Source organism: Marmota marmota, unplaced genomic scaffold (assembly GCF_001458135.2).
Source record: "Marmota marmota marmota unplaced genomic scaffold, marMar, whole genome shotgun sequence".
Taxonomy (NCBI): Eukaryota; Metazoa; Chordata; class Mammalia; order Rodentia; family Sciuridae; genus Marmota; species Marmota marmota.
The window spans coordinates 30560123-30581732 of NW_025999932.1; the positions used below are offsets into that span (position 1 = coordinate 30560123).

General features: G+C 39.5%; 1 protein-coding gene and 1 long non-coding RNA gene across 5 annotated transcripts in view; one reads left to right on the top strand and one right to left on the bottom strand.

Moving 5' to 3' along the window:
- Positions 1-21610, bottom strand: part of Dclk1 (doublecortin like kinase 1) — a 327730-nt gene that overhangs the window by 50441 nt on the left and 255679 nt on the right. For all 4 annotated transcript variants that reach the window (XM_048800837.1, XM_048800838.1, XM_015484208.2 and 1 more), the window contains 5 exons: positions 15187-15271; positions 11810-11918; positions 4265-4322; positions 3683-3802; positions 361-507 (listed from right to left, as the gene is read on the bottom strand). In XM_048800837.1, coding sequence (XP_048656794.1) covers positions 361-507; positions 3683-3802; positions 4265-4322; positions 11810-11918; positions 15187-15271 — 519 coding nt within the window. The remainder of the gene's footprint in view (positions 1-360; positions 508-3682; positions 3803-4264; positions 4323-11809; positions 11919-15186; positions 15272-21610) is intronic.
- Positions 6056-11920, top strand: LOC125616133. The gene is made up of 3 exons (XR_007346757.1): positions 6056-6066; positions 8313-8317; positions 11784-11920. It is a non-coding gene; the product is annotated as an uncharacterized LOC125616133 (long non-coding RNA).

Consider the following 21610-nt stretch of genomic DNA (forward strand, 5'->3'; position numbering starts at 1 on the left):
TTTTTTTTTTTTTTTTTTGGCCAGGCAAAAATTTCTTACCTAAAAGTGCTAGAGATAAAAAATATATGTAACAATGCTTCTGGTCACCATCTTATCTTGGCCCAAGATATTAACTACAGCTGCAGACTTTCTGACTCGGGCTCTTATTTATCTTAGCAAATAAATACTAACAAGTGGAACTCTCTTAGTGGCACATTACCTCTGTAGATCCATTTAAAAGGAAGGTTTTACATGAGAAACTGAGGCTAGCTAGAAATGAGCCTTCAAGGTAAAATTTTTCAAAAGAAAAAGGGGGAAAACATTCTATTCACCCACAGGGACTGTGAACTCAGGGTGCCCTGCAGATAGTATTCCTCTTACCAGCAGGTTCTCTGGCTTGATGTCTCGGTGCACGATGTTCAGGCTATGCAGGTATTTGATGGCACTGGCCAGGTTGTACAGCATCCCACTGGCATCTCGCTCGGTATATTTGTTAGTGGAAGTAATGGCATCAAAAAGGTCTCCGCCCTGAGAAGAGAACAGCAGGTGGAGCAGCCCATTAACAGATGGGCTGATGGGACTGCCTGCAGAGGAGACTGACATACCATAAAGAAGATGAAGAATGGATGCAGGGCTTTAGGTTCATAAGGGCTTTCCCTGCCACTTGCATCTCAAAGGGCTTTATGGTGATTTCTCTCTCATAATGAAAGATGGCAACATTTCCTCCAGAACTCAAGACAGGCGTGGGGGAGGACTCTGACAGACACGCGACTATTTGCACAGCCCCCACCAAAGAGGAGGAGATGAAGCTGGGTCCCCAGGCAGTGTCCTTGTGACATGTGAATACCTTGGTGACACATGCTACCTGCCTCACACCAACTGCCAGCTGAAGAGCAGATTCATAATCCTAAACCTCCCCCAATGAGAAAAACTGCAAACTGCACACTTAACAAAACGTTCTGCTGCCTTGTGACATTCTCCCCCCACCCCTTGACTCTCTAGATTTAGCTGCCTTGGGTTGGGAGAAGTGTTTTCTTTTCCTATAGTGTGTTTTTTTTGTAAAGAATAGGAAGGAGGACCAGAACTCATCATTCCAAAGATGAGAGAGAAAGGGGAGGGAGGGTGGAGAAATTTCCAAGCAAGTTTTCTAGGACTATTATTCATCTGAACTTTTATTTCCCTTGTTCCTTGCTAATTTATTGCTACTTGGCAAAACAGTGATACTTCAATTTAAGTTCCATTTGTTTGAAACCCTTTCAGGGAATTTGGATCTGATTTACTAAAAATGTTTGCATCATTCGAGCGTACAATGCACCAGAACAGCTGAGCACAGGACTCGGTTGCATTCATCTGTTATTTAATGTGGCAAGGGACTTAATTTTTCTTTTTAAAATAGTAAAAGCAAAATATAGCCTTTGTAGGCTGATGATTCTCAGATCTCACTATTGGGCTTGGACTCCCTGTCCCCTTGTATAATCTGCACTCTGGAAACTTTTCTCATTGTCCCTTCAACAGTGGTTCTCAAATGAGGCATAGACGTTTGTTTTTTTCCCCCCAATATTAATGTTTTATCTCCGCACTTTCTGTTTCTCTCAAAAGAAAGGCTGCCACACAGTTTTCAGGTGGTCTCCGAAGAGGCAGGGCATTCACAGTGGTCCATGTGATTGGCACCTGTGGAGTCACAGGTAGGACATATGTGGCTGCATGTGGCCCCTTGCAAAGACTCCATGATTGTCTTGACCCTCTAGGCTCCAGTATTCCTGTCATCGCTTTTTGTATTTATCCTCAACAAAGCTCTCAACAAATCTTACTCGCCCTTTTTTTTAAAATAATTTCTCATGCACATCCTTCTGGGCCACCTCACCTCTAATGATTCAAAGTGAAGGAGTCATTTGCTGTGTTGCCTCTGGACTGGGCTGTGGCCTCTCACCTCCTTCCATAAGCTCTTTATCCAAAGCATCCTGCATATCCATGGTCACCTTCCCTCACACTATAGCACTCTAATTTTTTTTTTCTTTCTCATCAAAAATTGCTACTCCTTGCCCAAAGCCTGAAGGAAAGGCTTTCTGTGTTCTGACCCCAACCTTCATTCCAGTTTGTTTACTTTCTTCACCTGCCATTTCTTAGGACAGTTACCTTATGTACCAGGTAGGACATTTCTTTCCTGGTTGTCAAAACAAACCAAGTTCACTGAACTCCAAGCCTGTCCTCTTTAGGGCCCCTTTCTGGAATGTTCTTTCCTTTCCCCTTTGCCATTCTCACTCTGATGGCTCTCTGAGGCCCATGGCAGTGCCACAAGAACTTCTCTTCTCTGAACACAAAAGCAGTTTGCATGTGCTCCACTTTGGAGGGCAGACATCTAAAGTCCTCTTCCTAATAATTATGGAATTTCACTCTTAATAACTGATACTTCACTGTTTCCCAGAATATGGGCCTTATTTATTCTATAGATTCAGGTACTTCTTGGCACACCATAAACCCTTAGGGTTTGAAAGAATGACCCTACCCAGATTTCTCAGGAAGATGTTATGGGAGTCTTTCAAGGCAAGGCTGGGGTTAGTCTTCACTTTCCAAGAAGCTTCCAGACCTAGCATCAAGGCTGTGCTGGGTCAGATTAAATCTAAAGGTACAATTTAGTGGCATGGTTGAGCAATCCCGTGCTGGACTAGAGACCCTCTGTGGCCTGTTAGGATATGTTGATCCCTCCGTGGCCTGTTAGGATATGTTGATTATGCAGAAAGAATTCACAAGAGTGGTTAAATGCAATAAAGACCTTACTTTGGTCAACTGACCAGCACATAATCAGACTAAGATCTACCACAAAATGTGTTCTGAACACTTGAGTCTTTGCCTCCTTTATTTCTGATCTCCAAATTTAATTTAATTTCAGCTCTCCAAAAATCAACTAACAACAGGGAACTAATCAATAACAACAGGGGGTTAATCAATTTCTAACAGCACACAGAGAGGCAATGGAATGGTTCAAAGCTCTTCTTCTAAAGAGTAATGTCATAGTAAAAATACTCTTCTTGGTGCTGCAGAAAGTATAATTTTCAAGGTTGGTAAAAAGATGATTTGATAATAAAGTACCAATGTGAATATCTGAATAAGTAAAATCAACCTTTCTTTGTTGGGATGACGTTGTAACACTTTTACCACAAAACTGTTGTCATGTTTTTGACATCTTCAGTCTCAAACATGACAATAATTTTGTCAGTCTCAAACATAACCATATTCTCACGTCACTAAAAACAAGGCCTCAACCCTCAGAAACAAGTCATAATTTCAAGTAGAAAAAGAAAGTGGGCTTTACCTATAAAATAATCATTAAGTTTAAAAGGGCAACATATCGGAATAATAAAACAACACTGAATGATAAAAACTTACTTTCATTAGGAAGAATGAGCATTTTTCTTTATAAGTAACAGCTTGAACATTTTCTTATAAGTAGTGAGTAAGTTTATTAAATGCCTTTTTAAATTTAATTTTTTTGTGTGTGTGGTTCTGGGGATAGAAGCCAGGGGTGTGTACATAGCTAGGCAAGCACTCTACCACTGTGCTATCTCCAGTCTCCATTAATAGTCACTGTACCAATGCACAGAAATAGAAGACTGGATACTGGTGAAAGAAAGTAAAAGAAAGAACTCTACAGTGTAGTAAAGTATGATGTCTCAATTAGAAGCTTGTTTTCCAAAACACCCACCTTTACTAATTCCATGACAAGATAAAGCTCAGTCGGCACGTCCATCTCCTCAATCAGAAGGACGATATTGGGATGCTTCACTCTTCTTAAAATAGACACCTCATTCTGGATCATGTGTTCCTGTCCAAGGGAAAAGTAATCTTAATCATCAGACATAAAACATGTGAGGAGCTAACTTAAAAGAGCACAACGATACTATTTGAGGATCAAGGGAGGTGTGTTTTGGTAAAATAAAGTGATATTCCTGTAGCGTAGAATTGCCAAAAGACGTTAAAGGTCTTTAGGTGATTAAATTCAGAGCCTATAGTGACAACTATAATTTTATACAAAAGGATGGGATGAAACTTAGATCACAAAAGGAAGGGAAGAAAGTAAAGCAAATGAAGATAAGGAGTGGAAGAACTTCCAATCATTCCTATCAAACTTTATTCCAGGAATATTTAAAAGTTATATTCAAATAAGTATATAACATTCTATTCCACCAGAATGCAACTCTAAGGGTAAGCTTCACTTATTTGGGAGCCAACTTTCATGTCTTTCTGTCCAAACACTGTATTTCACAATGATAAACTTTATACATACTTTGCCTCGACACTTGCTCTTCTTGATAATTTTCAGAGCATACTCCCTAGCAGTCGACCTGCAAAGAGAAAGTTTCTTTTTAATAAAACAATTTCCAATCAATTGAATCATGGGATTAATTTCTTACCCCATAAACTTTGCATCATGGTGTACATATGTTGTGAAAGGCTCTCCTTTCTTCTTTTTTTAATCAAGAAATTTGTAAATGTTCATGGATTGACCAATTCTAAGGACAAAAAATATGCTCGAGCTCTTTATGTGGCTGTGCTTGTACTACAACATGACCACTGCTATTGCCATGTTACACTCCTACTGAATTTCTCCTCTGTTCTTTTGGAAGTGACAATGAGTTCCTGTCCTCCTTCTTGCCACAGTCTCTCTTGAAGTTTTCTATCCATGACAGTGGCTGGTGACAGTTTTCTGAATGGTTCTCAAGGCCAAGGGTTCTGAAGCCTCCCAAGAAGTAGATCAGTCTCTTTAGACCTCAGTTCAGGGACAGGGCTTATGTGTGAGTTCTGCTGGAGAACTCAGGGATGATATGCTCAAGGTGTATAGAAAAGGGTACAATTATTCCTGGAGCTTCCTGGGACCCCTGGGGCCCCTGTCTCATTTCATTGAAAGAAAATGGAAGTGACAATTACAATTACCTCACTTTCCCAGAGCATAAAATTAGGATTCTCAGTTCTTGGAGTCTCTGTTTCCCCTAAAGCCTAACCAACACTGCCCCTCATCTGTGATGGGTGTGGAGGGAGGGTTTAGTCATAGTGCCACCTTTGACTAGGTTCCTAGTGTGTCCACATTTCTAAGGTATCACGGTGGAGAACCTAAGGACATGGCTATTGTTGAAGGACAAAGTGCATACTTAACTATCAAATAAACCACGACTTCCAAAGCACTCTGCTTTCATTTCTGGTGCAAAACTAAGCTTACCTTTTTACCTACAGATAAAAGGCAATTATACGGATCAAAATGTATGCAAGGAGAACGAGGTTGATGAAGAACAAAATTGTAAAATAGGGTTTTACAATCTTTGGTATGGTGAATTAAGTGTGATTTCCTAGTTACGTGCTTAGAGCAAGAAAGTGATTTTTTTTCCTATAGACAAATTCAAGAGGCCAGGTGTTAAAAATGGTTTTCAAGGGCATTTTAGAAACTATTCATGTCTATTACCTCCAAAAATGCTTCTCCTACTACATTAGCAGGCCCCTGAATAGTGCTAGCTTGCAGAAAACACTCAATAGATATTAAATTGTGATGATTGTATCTGGTGAATAAAACCAGAATAATTACTTTGAGGCCCCTTCTCTCCACTAGAGGGCTTTGGGGTTCAGATGGGAGGGAGTAAAACCCTTTGCTTGAGGGTGGTCCTCCTGCAGAGATGTGGGTGTTCAGGGGGAATACACCCTGCCTTAATTCCACAAGGATTGGATTTAGAAGGTCAAGGATGTCTCTCCCACGTTGCCATGTGGATTTTTCAACAATGAATCTGCCATGGCTGAGCAGAGAGGCCATGATAGAGGAAGATATGAACCAGGCCTCAGCTAAGTACAGGGCCCTGGATACTGGACATTTCCTCCATAGACCTCAGACCGTCAGCAAAGTCGTGGGGTGAATGTGGAGAAGAACTTCAGAAAGAGGTAAAACACAATAGCTAACGTTAGAAATTATAAGTGTGCTAGCAAACAGAAATGTGTAAGTGAAATTATTCAGCTATCCAGGGCTTCCTCATACTGTGGAAGACCTAGGTCTTATAAGACCACAGGATCCTTTTCAGCAGCCTCTTTTTATGAGACTTCTAAGGAGTTTGAGAGTTTCTTAAGAGGAAAACTAGAAGCCTAAAGGTTTCTGGATTCTGATTTTCGTGATCACACACACACACACACACACACACATATACACATAAATTAATGATAGAGTAAACCCAAGATTAGAATCCATGAGCAATTTCCTCTCTGGTTTAACAAGTTTCATTTGATAACAGAGGAATCTAGACTTGGATACTCTGCTTCCATCTCCACCAGCAATCCCAGGCAGGGCCAAACAGCAAGGATGGAGTTTTGCAGGGCTAAAAAGGAAAAGCTGGTAAGAAGTGTGTGTGTGTGTGTGTGTGTGTGTGTGTGTGTGACTTAGCTTTGTAATTGCCATGTTTGCCATTTGATCCTCATTTCCTTTAAATGTTAAAGTACTCTGGGCCAAGGGCTGGTGTGGGATCTGGGAAGGCTGAATTTTCCTTTATAGCCATATAGGCAGGGAGCAGTATCCCCAGTGAGCAGGTGGGTGGATTGGCTCTCAGGAGGCTAAGCCAGCAGTCTCTGTCCTGAGCCTACATCTTCAGGGAAAACGAGAGAGACTACGGGCTAGATGGCCCCAGGGCTTACAAGGAAAAAGGACCTGTGGCTTTCCTACCAATACCTTTTGTAATAGGCTTAAACATTCTATTCAATTTACCCAAATTTTATATCAGAAAATGAGTCCCATGGAGGACCACCAAGATTAATATTGCAACTTTTCTCTCTTGATTCCTTGAGGATAGAACTACAAAGTCATATAATAAAATCCTTAGTTCCCAGAAGTACATGTTTATAGGAAAGTAGCTTGTCTGCAAAATGAGCCTTAAAACAGGTGTTAGGACTTACTGTAAACCATAAGAACAGAAACATAAGTGCTCCCTTTAAGTGAAAGCACTTGGCAAGAAAGAAAACCTTAAATAATGTCTTTGCTTCCCTTTAGACCCTGACCTCTGAGGACTGCTGAGCCTGTGCAATCGTTCAGCAACTAGCATGGATCTACAGGGGATTCAGAGATGAGAGATTTGCTCCTTGTCCTAAGGTGTCTACCATTGGATGGATGGAAAAGAACACTAACTACCTGGCTTGCTGGTGACAATATAGGACATTTGCTTGTTTGTTCCTGAAATTCTATTCTTTTCACCTCACAGAACCCCCTCTGCCACAACAAAGGCAGTAGCAGCAGAAATTTTTGTCTTTCTCCTTGTCAGTTAGTAAGGTCATCTTCCCAGTAAGAGTGACCCATGGTTAGAACCTGCACTACTGGAAGGAAATTCCCGAATTTTGCAAATTTCCAAATTTTGAACGAAGCTAGCTTTTTATGTGCATGCTCCAAACAGTTGGAAAAAAGTCGTCTTGTTCAGCATAGCAATTCTTCCTCCCATTTCCTCCTCACCTAGGGAGGGTAGCAGAATATTTGTCAAAAAGGAATTGGCTATCATGTGGTACTCTAAACTAATGCGGTTTTCCTTGTTATTTGCTGTGTTTTGAAAAATATTGAAAAGCTTATGTGTCAAAGAAAACACAGCTTTCCAAGCGCTCCTCTACCACAGCATTTATTTAATTTCGCAGCAATACTTTGCACATGTCTAAGTTTCCAAGGACACAGGCTGTGCTTTGTCTCTTTGTAGCCCAGAAATGCCCAGCAGGTCCTGAACTCCCAAGTGCTCTGCACTTGTTGGTTGATTTGTGGAAACTCCAGAAGGTGGTGGCAGTTACTAGAGTGATTAGAAGATACCATCCCACCCCCAACAGGATGGGTCAGCAAATTGTTCACCAAGTTTGTCCTCATAGAGCTCCATCTCCTCTGCAAGGAGGCAACTACCAGTAGCAGAGAACCAAGCATCCCATCTCTGGAAGAGAATTTTCATTTTCAAAGTTGACCAAGAGCCTCACGGTTATCAGGTGCCAGAGCATACTCAGGCAGGAAAGAAGGAAGAAAAATAAACAGCTGGTCCAGAGATGTCTAAGCATCTTCACCTGACTTGTCCTCTCAGTCCCCGTTCTGAAGGACATGCCTCCTGACTCTGGGTGCACAGTTCTTGTAGTTCTTCAAAATTCTGTAGTTTTTCTAAGTGGGTGCTTGTTCCGGTGGGTTACAGCCAGCTAATGTTCATCTCTAGAACTATCAGTTTTATTGTGCAATTCTTTAGGCTTATGGATGGAGCAGGGAGAGCTGGAAGCATCAACACCAAGGATTTTAATGCAGCTCACTAAAAAAAAAAACACTAAAGGGCTAGGGTTGTGGCTCAGTGGTAGAGCACTCGTCTTGAGCATGCATGAGGCACTGGGTTCAATCTTCAGCACCACATTAAAAAAATAAAGGTATTGTATCCGCCTACAACTAAACACACACATACACACACACACACGTAGATATATGTATATTAAAGTCAACTAAAAATGCAAGCAGTGGAGGTGGGCAGAGAGCCACCTGGGACACCATCTATGCTCAAGACAGCATTACTCTTTCTCTTGACATGCATGGTAATTAGTCCACACAAAGCCAGGACAATTAGAAATGAAGGGCATTTCCTAGCAAGTCCTTTATTCATGGTCTGACTTCTATGAGTACTTTTGCTGGGACTTAATGGACTCAATGGACTCAAAATGCCCCACAAAGCAGCTTCAAAATAGAGCATGTTTCTCCCAGCTGAACTCCCAGTCCACTAACTTCCTTTGTCATGTCTGAGGAGCCCCTGAGGCCACTTGGAAAATTATTCCTGGGGCATAAGCAGAAATTTCACTGGACCTAGCAGCAGAGCATTACCAAAGGATTCACGGTCACAGGACCACAGAAGAAAAGACCAATGTGACCCCGTTATTGTGTCCATTGTTGTAGAAAAATCATGCCTGTGACAGCATATTATTAACAGTGGAAGAACATACTTGCCCTTATTAATACATATTCATCCCTAGAAATATGGCAGAACACACCCGCAAGCAATGTGTGCCATTCACAACATTCTTAGCTTGCTTTAATTTTCTTGGACCTCTGGAAAATATTAAAAGAATCTTTCATGATACCTCTGGGGAGAGAGGGCACATGCCATATGTCCTTGTTCAGCAGGAGCTGAATACTAACACTTTTGGAGCAATCTGGTATTTAGGCTCTGAAGTTTCACACAGTGAGGCCCAAGATGTGAACTCGTGCAAAATGAATACAATCCAAGTTAGAAAGAAACAAATTAATTCTGGAAAGAGAAATGAGAATTCTCCAGTGTGGGAAGACAGGAACTGTAGGATAAGATGTCATCCCAATCCATGGACTAGCTAGGAGAAAAACGGCACATTGCTGCCATGTCAGACAACAGATGACAAGCACGGGCAAACAACCAGATACCCCACGGTGAAAGGCCACGGCAATCTGCTAGAAATGGGATTTTCTGCTGTAGCAAAAATCATGTTAAAAGGGCTGGATTTACTATCAGTGAAAGTATCAATGAAATATAAAATGATATAAACATGTCCACGCACCTCCACCCGTCACCTTAGGCTTAGTTTTCCTGAGTTCATTCTCTATCTTATTTGCACAGGGCTAAATGCAATGCATGTAATTTTGGCTCAGTTATGTGTCCTGTGGGGAATTCATCAGAAGCAGTGGAGTTGAAGCTAAAAGTGTGGGTTTGGGAGTAGAGCCTTCTTAACTATTGAGCTATTAAGTATTATTAGCTAAGTGACCTTAGACATTTAACTCCCCCAGTTTTTCTTCTATAAAAATGGGCACAACAATACTGGTATTGTGGGATCATTATGATGATTACATGAGATGTCATAAGCTAAGGGTCTCATAGATAGCTTATGCTCACTAAACAGTGGTTGCTCCTGTCTTAGCAGGTGTGAGACCCAGTAAAGTAATGGGATTTTTTTAAATAATGGCAGGAAACACTGCAAATATTATATTCAAGGCTCAATATCTTCTTCTAAATCATGTGTAAGAAGCCGAAGATGTATACTTTGGCAGTTTACAAGAGATTCCGGTCAAACGTCATAAAATGTCACCCTATCAGTCAATATTTACTGAGTACCTCTTTCTGAAGTAAGCATTGGATGAGGTGCTTAAGGACAAGTACTTTGACTCAATAAATTCAAAAAATTCATATTTAAGATATTATTCTCAGAATCCTTAGCACAGTTGTATTTTGAAATTTCTATTGCTGAGAAATTTGAGGTTCATGCTTAGTGTGTTCTCTTTCTTTCAGTCCCAAAAGCTCCATTTTGAGTTCTCCAAGCTTTAGTGAAATATCAGGTATGGTCAGGTCAGGCCAAACATGGCCAGGAGGCTAGCTGTGAACATTTTCAGGTAAGTAGTCATGGGCACACCTGCAGGCATGGTCTGAGGGTTGCATGGGGAGGGAAGAGGCAGTGATAGAGGCTCCTGGCTCACAACTAGGTGATATTTTCTATATCTGACAGTAAGGCAACGAATGGCCAAGCTCTGTGATAAGGGTAAAAGGGGAAAAAGTGATGTGGCAGAATCCACTAAAGGGATTTTCAATCCCTGCTCTTCCCTCATGGAGAGTGACTGCTATCGTGGGTGACTATCTCTGTTGCAAATGTTCTAGTCCAGCTGACATGTTGGAGTGGAGCAAAATTTGAGAGCAACTGCATGAGGGTAGCTTAATGAAGGCTCTGCTATCTTGGTTGGGGAAGCATCCTCCAGGAAGTGTCAAGGGGAAGAGGGAGCACATAGCATGTAAGTGGATATTGGCCAAAGTAGAACCCTCAGGATGTGAGGCCTTATGTAGACTTCTGTCTCTAATGTGGTATGGACCTGTGCTTCTAAATTAAAACCCTTGGAGAAGAACCAGCTCTGGCTCTTCAGGAATAAATGCTTTCTCTGGTCTGAGGTATAACACAGAGGAGTGTGATTATCTTGTGGTGGTGAGGAACTGACTGGCAAGAGAGTCCTGTCTCATTGGGAGCAGAGAAGGGCAAGGGAGTCATGTGCATCCCAGACTAGGCCCCCAGAAACTTAGAGGACACACTCCTTCAAGGAATGAGGCAGGTGCCCCTTGACTTCTCAATACTCTGCCTACACAGCTCTGAGAAGAAGCTGCAGGATAACCTGGATCTCTAAAACAAGCATGTGCCCAAGAACAGAAATCCAAATTTGATACTGAACTGGGGGTTTGAGGGCACCTTGGTCTGTAATTTTATTAGTTGTTACTTTCCCATCTAATAGCTACTAGCTACTGTCCTTGAGTATGTCATTAAGAATTCAGGGATAAATCCTTCCCTTTAAACCCTTCCCCTTGGCCCAGAGTACCTGGATTATCCATTTTAATATATTTTAGTATATTAAGCACCATTTTTCTTGGCACCAACACAGGCATTTAAAGCTTTTCAAGGTTATTGTTATGTGCAATTTTATGATAGTACCCATTAGAGATTTAAACTGCATATAGGAATATTTTGACTTCTATGAAAAATGCCTCAAAAAGCATTGGGAAAAACTGTTCAATATATATATTTTTTAACAAAGTAGAAACTTACCTGAAAGACCTGGCAAAGTTTCACCCAGTACATTAAAAAAAATCAAAGTCCTTAATTCATAGTTGATTCATAGATCACCCTCCAAAATCACTACATTTTTCAAGTTCATTGTTAAATAGTTTCTATTTTTTTTTTTTTTTGCATCTGGGGTCGAGACATTAACTTATTCCATATGGGTCACAGACTATAGATAGAGATACAACCTGGGAAAATAATGCCAAATGTTTCCTTTCAAGTTTTACACAAGTGATATTCTTCTCACCTTTCTACACATTCCTTGACAACGGCAAAATTTCCATCTCCTATTGTCCTTCCGACTTTATATCGTTCTGTTATTGTGGCTGGAATCTGGAAGCCTTCCTCCAACACTTCTGAAAGAATCATTAATACGTTTTTATTGGTAGAAAAGGGGACACAGATGTTGCACAAAGGGGACATTTAGAAGTATCATCTAATTAGAGTGGAACTGATTCAGACTCAATATGTCATTTTCTGTACGTGAGGCAACCGCCCCCCTCCTTCATAGATGTTGTCTATACTCAACAGTTTTCACTAAGACAAATGATAAACTAAAAGGAAACGTATGGGGTTCACCTCCACCCATGTAAGTACTTGCAGTGAGGATTCTGAGGAAGTTTCGTTTTTGTTTTTTTTTAACTTCATGCCAGTTTGATCAATAGCATTTACTCAATATCTGCTGAGCATGGAGAAATAACATTGCTCCATATGGCACAGTGAAAAATGCAGTTCTGAAGGGTCTCTGGACTGACTGCTTGACATGGTACCAGCAGGAAAAACGCCTCCTGTTTGGACACTTGGTTTTACTACATCCTGAAATGGAGATCTCCGTAAAATTCCTTATGAACTAAGCATTGATTGCCACCCTTCCCCAGTATCAACGAGCAGGTTTTAAACAAATGTTCTTGCTAGCAACCTGCATAGCAGATGTTGAGTTGAAATTGCCCTATCTATTATGTCTGTGAACAGAACAGTTTTGTACTTTCAATTATGTTAGTGCCACTAACACAACGCATTTTCCCCCTGAAAATGCATTTTGAAATATTTTACAAATGCCTAATAATGCTTTAAATATCCAAGGCCATAAAACTAAATAAGCCATGCTTAGGTCACATAAATATACTGGATAACCTTTAACATGTTAGGGGTGTAAAAAGCCTTTTATAGCTGGGCTCTAAAATTTACATGCTTTAAAGTTATAAATCCTAGCTTTCCCCCAGGCATCTTGAATGCAAAAAGGGATGGAAGCCTAGCAGGTTTTCTAAATGTGCTCCTCCTTTGACCTTAAGTGAGACTAAATATTTCTTCTCAAAATGAATTGCAAACCTTAGGTGGCGAGGGAGCTTTCTAGTAATTTTTGCATATCACATTTGGTTATTGTTGGGGAATGACAAATCACTGAAAGCCTACTTTAGGACCTTTATGCTGGTACCACTCTGGGCTTTAGAGTGGGTGGAATTTCTGGAAATCATCTAAATGTAGGACATTTGTAATCACTGCTGCTATTGCTGTGGATATTCATAAGCCTCTTCATATCTTTATTGGTGAAGCTACCAGAAGCCATCTAGATGATCTCCAGAATAAAGTGAGGGCTGGAGCCAATGCCCTCTCCCTTATCCTATCTGGGAAAGAAGCCATGATTTTGCCTGTGAAGGAGTCAGTCTAGGGATTTTTTTTTTTGTCTCTTCCATAGGAATGAAAGGAGATGGCTGAGGATGTTTTAAATTCACTGCAAAGCACCTGAATTTACCAAAAAAAAAAAAAAATCTCCCAAGTGACAGCCTTGAAGCTGCTATAGTACTTTGGTAATAAAAGTGATCATCCTTGGCTGATGCAACAGGTTTGCCATGTAGACAGCAAATAGAAAGAGATACTTTGACCCTCCCTTCCCATGGGAGCATCCACAGGGCACCCATTCAAAGCACAGGGCTTGGGATTTTTTTTCCCCTGATTATTGATAAAAGGTACTTTTTAGGCTTTTGGCCAAGAAGGGTCAGCCAAAGGCTTACTCAAAGATCATTTCATTTCATTAGGCAAATAAAACACATCAGAAAAAAAGAGACTTCTAGGTGGCTGAGCTACAGACATGGTATAGCCAAAAAGTCTGATTTTGCATGGTAGCCAGGAAATAATTCGGTATGTGTTTGTGTGTGTGTGTTTGTGTGTGTGTGTGTGTGTGTGAAATAAAGCAAGCTTTATGAAAAATGCTTTAGAAAGATTCTCAACATAATGAAACCTAGAAATTAAATTGCAATGATGATTTAGAGTTCAGGTAAAAATATATATTGTTGTCTCTTGGGAAGGAAGACTGATGAAAAGGCTTGAGTATTTAAGAGAACAATGTCTTTAAGTTTCATTTAAATATAAAAAATTGCCATTTTACTTCCACTCAAAACAAAACTAATAAGAAATAAAAATGGGGCTTTTAGTTAACAAGATATAATACATTTTAAGAGCATATGCTGACTTTGCTTTTGTTAGAGAAAGTGGTGATTTTATTTTACTTTTTATGAAATATTATAAAAATATTATTGTCATAAGTCTTCATTTCCAAGGCCCTTAGTTTCTCACACCTACATGTGCCTGAAGTAAATGATAATATGATTAGATCATTCTTAAGCAGTTGAATGATATATCTCCCTCTTAGAGATTCACAATAAAATGTGTATATTAAAGACTGAGAAATACTAAAGTGGGAATATCTCATTTTAAAACTAGAATCTCTAAGTACTTAGATCTTCTCAGATATATTTCACCAGGAAGCTAAAACCAGATTTGAATTATGAATTATATTGTCAGTCTATAAGGAAATGATGTAAACCCTAGAGTCTCACTCTCTTGTCACAATAAAAGTGCCTCCCCCACAGGGCATTTGAGGAAATACCAAGTAAGAGGAGCTGATTTTTTAAGAGTGGCTTGATCAGAACGCTTTTTTCTAAACACTTTTCCCTAGTCAATTTGAGCTGATAACAACCACAAGGGAGGAAATAGGTATGTATTTTACCATCCCATTTTACAGAAGAAGAACTATATTATGGACAGTTGAAGAGGCTTGCCCCAAACCATCCAGTGAGTTAGTGAAAAAGTTGATTCTGGGATCCAGGTCACTCGACGACCTCACATTGAAAATCTAAAAACTGAATTTGCTTAACGGATAAAAAGCATTGTTTGCAATCATCACTAATTCTTTTTGTAAAACCATGGTTTCATACATTGAGTTCACGTCCATGAGAGCGCATCTGTGGCTGTAATAGTCAAGAGAGCCAATAGCCTCCAGTGTATGAAAAGAGAACAGAGTTTGGGAACACAAGGGTAGCAGTTTCCCTCTGTTATTTCCCAAGCAGACAACAGCTGCCTTCCTAGGAAATACCCACTCTCAGAGAAAGGGAAATGGGTCCAGCTGAGGCCAACTCTTCCCATTCTAAGGAGTACATCCCAATCCCTTGTGGGAGCTGGTTCAATCCCAGCCCCTTATCATTGACCCTCGCGAACTGCTTGGGTTGGTCCTTTTCCTTCTGCTTGAGCTGTTCACAGTTTTTCAGAGTTAATTCTGCCAACCCATTCCTCTGCCCCTATAAAAGCTGGGCCTTCTCCTCAGATACCAAGTCCCAAGCTCATCACCTTCCCCAGGGCCATCGTTCTCATCCATTGAGCTGCAGACTTTGGTGGATGCCAGTGAAGTAGAAGAGCCACCATGCTGAGAGCTCTGCAAGGGAACAAAACAGAACATAAAAACACTGGGTCAGAGGGACCGATCTCCATGTGCTACACCCACCCCGGAATCTCAGGAGCTTGCTTCACCTATGCTCAGGGAGGTTTGGTCTTCACATTTGGAACACAGGACCACACCTCCCTCCCCCCACCTATTAACCAATAGTCGGTTGTGTTGACTAATCAGACTTATCATTGTAAACCTGGATGGTCCAAGACTTCTTTCTTTTTTCTCAAAATTATCATCCTTTAGCTCACAGTTTGGGTTTGGCAGATTTTAAGCATCTCACCTCAGTCTTACACAGTCTGTTGGCAAATGGGACTAAATATAATACCATTCTGATCTTATCCACTGTCTTTTCTATTCTTATAATAGAAAAAAATTCTCTTCAGTTTTTAAATGAAATATCCTAAAATAAAATAAAATAATAAAGATTTCAGGCTACTGTGACTTTAGGAGAAAGGCAAAAGAGTGGGTTTGTTAATTCCACTTTGAGATAAAGACACAAGCCTTAAATAGGTGATCAGTTTGTTTAATGTACATACTATGTCTGAGGTTAAAAACAAGAATAAAAACCTAGGCCTGGTGATTCCCTTGTAGTTTTGATGGGTTTTGACTCAAGGCCCCTGAAAGCAAACAGGGTAACAATTATATTAGAGAGCTCAAGACAAAATAAAACCAGGTATTGAATATTATGATTGGCTAGGGGGCAGTGCTTTAACAATGAATGTTTCCATCTCTGCCTCTATTTCTTTCACATTGCCATGCTATTTCTAAATAGTGAATACAGCTCGTCCTAAAAGATCTTCCTTCTGTTTCCCTGGGTTTATCCACTTGATTGGCCTGATGGGAGCAGGAGGCGGTGAGGGGGCGGCTTTGGCTCATGGTGCCGGCTGTCTGTGGAGCAGAGAGAAGGGAAAGAGCATCTGTAGTTGAATTGATTTGAAGAGGGGACAAGAAGCAAACTTGACCTACTTTTCCTCTGCTTACCTGCTTCCCTTCAACCTCCTCCCCCTTCCATCCAGCCTTAATTGTACACAAAGTAAAGGGTTAAGAGAGGGTTTATATAGTCCATTATACCCAATGTCTCTTGCAGAGTAAATTAAACAATTTTAGTTTTCATAGAAGAGATTGATATAGTTGGTAAAATGCTACCTAAATCATTGAGGGGCCATCTGAATCAAGCACCACAAAATATTCTCCCGAGTGTGAGAAAGATGCGCAATCCCATGGAATGAGTTCATCAACACTGACAGTTGACATGATTGGGATGAAATTTAATAATAACAGTGCCATGCCTCTGTTTCCCTATAGAATATTCTAGAATTTTTGTCACGACTCATATACATCCCTAAGTATCATAAAATTTGTATGCTATGCCCCTTATTTTCCAATATCATCAAAATCCCCCATCAATAAGCCTGATGACTTGAACTGGTTTCTTTTTTAACCATCTTCTCTCATCTAGCTTCCCTGGGTGAACGGTAGCACCAATCTGGGATATATTAGGCTAGAAAGAGAATTCAGATCCTAGCCTCAAAACAGTTTGTTTTAGTGTGACACTCACTGTGGATTCATAACCCATTTTGTCAGAGGGACTGTAAACATACAAGCTTCTACGCCATGCTCTGCTGACTTCCATGAATGTCTGTTTCTGAAAACCTTGAATTTATATTACTGGGACAGGAAGTTGAGACAAGGCACATTTAGTATGTTGATTACTGGGGAAAATAAACATTAACATGACCACATTTGATGGGAAGGTATGTGTTTTCCAGAACAGTGAGATCCTTTATCTCCCGGTGTCACTGCAGATCATAAAAACACTCATGAAATGTCTAGCATGGAGGCCTTCTCTTCTGGGCTCTCTGCTCCTTGAATTTCTCCCAGCGGCATCACAAATGGTGTTTAATTATGTAGACACATTGTGGGTTGGGGTGGCAGGTGCTGCCTTGTCATGCAGTGTTTTAAATTTTAGAATACAAAGACATATTCTTTCAACAAGCACCCAAAACTAACAGACCAGTAGTGTGTTTCCTAGCAAATATGCCCACGATTTATATACTCAGTTCCAAAAGCTTGTTCTTTTAATAAGTACATCAGGTACTCAATACACAACTCTGACCCAAAGTACATGAAAACATCTTTTAAACTGTAGCATTTTATAAATGTATTGTTCACTAAACTGCCTTATCATCCAATGAACCCAGTGAATTTCACTTTCAACAGTACCACCCAATGTTGGTTGCCCTGAATGCTTGCCACTATGCCAGCTGTGTTTTCTCTGCCACATGAATAAAAAAATCCCTCAATGTTTTTAGCTTCTGTTTAGGAAAAAAAAAAAAAGTAGAGTTAACACAAGTTTGTTTATGTTGACAATTGCTTATTTTCAACTTTAGTTGTGTGCTTTTGAAAATGAACCCTGGGTCATTTCAGATTTCCTGCTGTCTGAAGGCAGCAGATGACTGACAGCTTCCAGAGAAAAATGTATTTACTTATAACCGGAGTACTCTGGAAAGTTCCTGTTTTGATTATTGGGATCAAATAGAGTAAAATAACTGTATTAAACTTCTAATGGTATTATTTCTTCTTTTTCCCAGGGAAGGTGGTGAATACTACATGTTTTTCCAAGATGATAACCATGACCATTTATGGGTTTGAAGAAGTTGAGGGACTGGAATGGACCTTAAATATTACCTATTCCACCCCACTTCCATCCATAGGTCAAATTCTCCACTACAGAGAATTCAGTTGGGTAGTCAGATGGCCTTTGTCCAAACATTATAGTACTGAACTTGTACCCCCAGTGGCAACCCTGCATTATTAATATGAGACAAAGTAGAAGTTCTTTAAGTTACATTAAAATCATGTCCCTCTTCATTTTCCATTGATTGTTCTGTCTCTTATCTTTAGAGTCAGCCAGTACAAATCCAGTCCATTTTCATAAGACAGTGCTGCAGGTATTCAGAGCAGCCATGGACTTCTGGGTCTGTCCTGTCAATTTGCATATTTCCAGCTTCTCTGGATATTCATACTGTGACAGAGCTCCAAGACTCCTTCACCTTCCTGTAGACACACTCCAGCACTCTTTAAAGCTGATGCTTAAAACTGAATACAGCTTTCTAGGTGTGTTCTGACCAGCCACAGCAGAAAAGGACAGAGTTTCTTAATCATAAATACAATATTAACTCCCTTCAAGATCACATTGTTTTATTGAGGATGCATGTGTCTTACTTAACCCTCCACTGAGCTCACAGGTATGTCTCCTTACCCTATTCTGTATTTGAGAAATTAGTGTTTTGGACCAAGTCCAAGACTTCACATTTATTAACATAAAATGTCCCCTTTATTACATTCATATTCTCAAAGTCTGTTATTCTTGGATTTTTATTTTATCACTTAACATTTTGTTTTCTCTCTTGGTTGAAGTCATTTCTGCCCTTGAGTATGGCTGTCACCCACCTAAATATAGTAACGTAGACTCTCCTGAAACCTTTTGATTATTACCCATAAGTCTGAATGAAGGATTTTGAGAATAATTAACAGAAAATGTGTAAGTTCATATTCTTTAGAATTGACCTAATGAGATTTGCCAGATTTTATAACTTATGACTAATAAAGGCTGAAAGTGCTGTCAAGGTGGTGCACGCCTATAATCCCAGTGGCTCAGGAGGCTGAGACAGGAGGATCATAAGTTCAAAGCCAGTGCTCTGCAATTTAGCGAAGAGCTAAGCAACTCAGTGAGACCCTGTTTCTAAATAAAATACAAAAAAGGGCTGGGGATGTGGCTCAGTGGTCGAGTGACCCTGAGTTTAATGCCTAGTACCCAAAAAAGGTGGGGGGGACTGAAAAGCCCAACTATAGTTTTGATTGTTTCTATATGAAACTGATTGACCTATTTAGATTTTCTGCGCAGAAAAAAAAAATTTTAGAAGGTGCATGCTGATAAGATTTTATGTTTGCTCAGTCAGTTTGCTAATTCCATGGCATCTGGGTGTAGAGTACAAAGCATACAGTTATTTTAGAATTTAATGCAATTAGCAGCTCTGAGAGGCGTTGTGACATTTGAAATGTCATCACCTCCAAGCAGGCTTAATGGGAACCATTTGGGCAGGTTGCTGACACCTGGATGCTTTTATGGCACACCTTCATAAAAGAATGGCCCTAAGTAAGAACACATCTTAAATGTAGCTAGTTAGCTCAGGATTGCGAAAACAGATGGAGAACACATCGCACTTTTTGAAGTAAGTGAGAAAGCTGACATAACAGCTCTAACCACATTTTACCAAGATGTATCTGATGACTATGTATTTAAAAAAACAGTTCATTTTAAATGTTATGAGTTCCTCCTGCCACTTGTATTAATGTTGTCACCCAGCTGGGGTCCATTCTGCCTCAAGATATGGAAAATATCCAACTGATTACAATAGAGGTACACAGATCTCACCAGATAGCTTTAGTTTTGGCTAGAGAATTGTTCTATTTCCATGTCACATTGTTTCTTGGCCTATAGTTAATGTTGATTTGGAAAACAGTTAAAAGGAATTTAGAAATCAATTGGTCACTGTCATTAGTTTCTGGATCAACTTTATAAAGGAAACATAAATCATACATATTTAACAAACTCTAACAACTCTCTTGGTAATCTTGGATTTAGGTCTACAGATGCTTTGAAGATGACCTGAGAGAACAACATTAAATAGTAATTTTGGTGTAGAGAGCTTGAGACCAGTAGGATCCTAAGAAACACAGAAAAACCACACATTCATTGAGTCCCCAAGGGGTTACAAAATAACTTTATGACATCAATCAATCTGCAATGATTTATAAGAACCCCTTTTTTGAAACAAGGCACAAAGGAAATGCCTTTTTTCCAAATGTTTTTATCTGCATTCTTCATAATATGTTCAATCTAAAATAAACTTTATGATGTAGGCAATCATGTATGTAATAACAGTGAGTATTAAAAAATTAATGAAGATGCTAAATTTCATAAAGATTTGGTTAACTGAGGAGGAGAAAATGAAAATGTTTTATTTTGTAGCGAATACTGATTGACAATCACTACAGTCATCAATACACACACAAAATAGGAAAATATCAGTTATAATACTCAATCATTTTAAGAATCAAACACCAAGACATTAAAATGTAAATATTAATGTGTTATTTAATAGTTAACACAATATTGGAAAAAGCAGTGGGAGCTAAGATTTAAAAAAAAAATCAATGCATTTATTTACAATTAGATCCATCTGTTTGTTGTATTGGGTGGTCTTCTTTGTCTCTATTTGCTAATCACTATACTCAGGCCAAGATCTATAAACTCTCAATCTGAACCATTTGTCTTGAAAAAACTGTGCCATTGGGTAGCTATGATATGTCTGCTGACGAGTTACTCTTCAGGAGATCACAGTTTGGATGGGGACCAGGAAGTCATCTCATGTATTCCCTCTGGATAGAGTAGCTCTCTCAAATGGGGATTCCCAACCTCTAATGAGGAAGCTTACTGTTCTTCCAGGCACCTGCTATGTTTACTTTAAGTTCTGGTTCTAACAAGGAGAAAGTCTGAATATCCTGTGGAAATTTTGTAAATCTGGAAACATTCCTTCCAGATGTACCATTATTGCTGTGGACACTGATTAAATTTATCATGGGCAAAAGAAATACAGCCAGTTAGAGCCAATGGATTCTAAGGTTCAAAATCCTCAGTCCTTTTTTATTTCGAGACAGGGTCTCACCAGGTTTCTTAAGTCTTCACTAAACCGCTGAGGCTAGCCTTGAACTTGTGATCCCCTGCCTCAGCATCCTGAGTCACCCAGCTTATAACAGTTTTAATGTAAAGTATTTTTTCTAACTTGGCCAGAAGAATTTTCTATTCTCATTTATACTATAATATGAATGAACTATGTTATGAATTTGGTTCTAAGCTAAAGTTGATCAGGTATTATCATTATTTATTTAATTAACAATAATATATTTATTAAATATGCTTATTTATCCATGCTTTTAAAATAAATAGCTTGCATACATACACATCCACATAAACATGTACACATGTAAAATTTTCTTCTGCAAATTAGATGACCTTGATAAAAAGAGACCTTTAAACCCAGGGCACAGGTAATATGTTTCAAAAATGTATGTTAGTTTCTATTTTTCAACCAGTTGCCAATTTGTCCAACAAATTCACCCTTAAAACAAGCCTCAGAGGAAGGCATATTACTAATTTAATGAACCTACTGAAACAGAATTCCTCATCACATGACTTTCTTACTTTGCTTTTATTATATTTTAGACTTTGGGTGTCACACAGTGCTATTCTGCAGTATC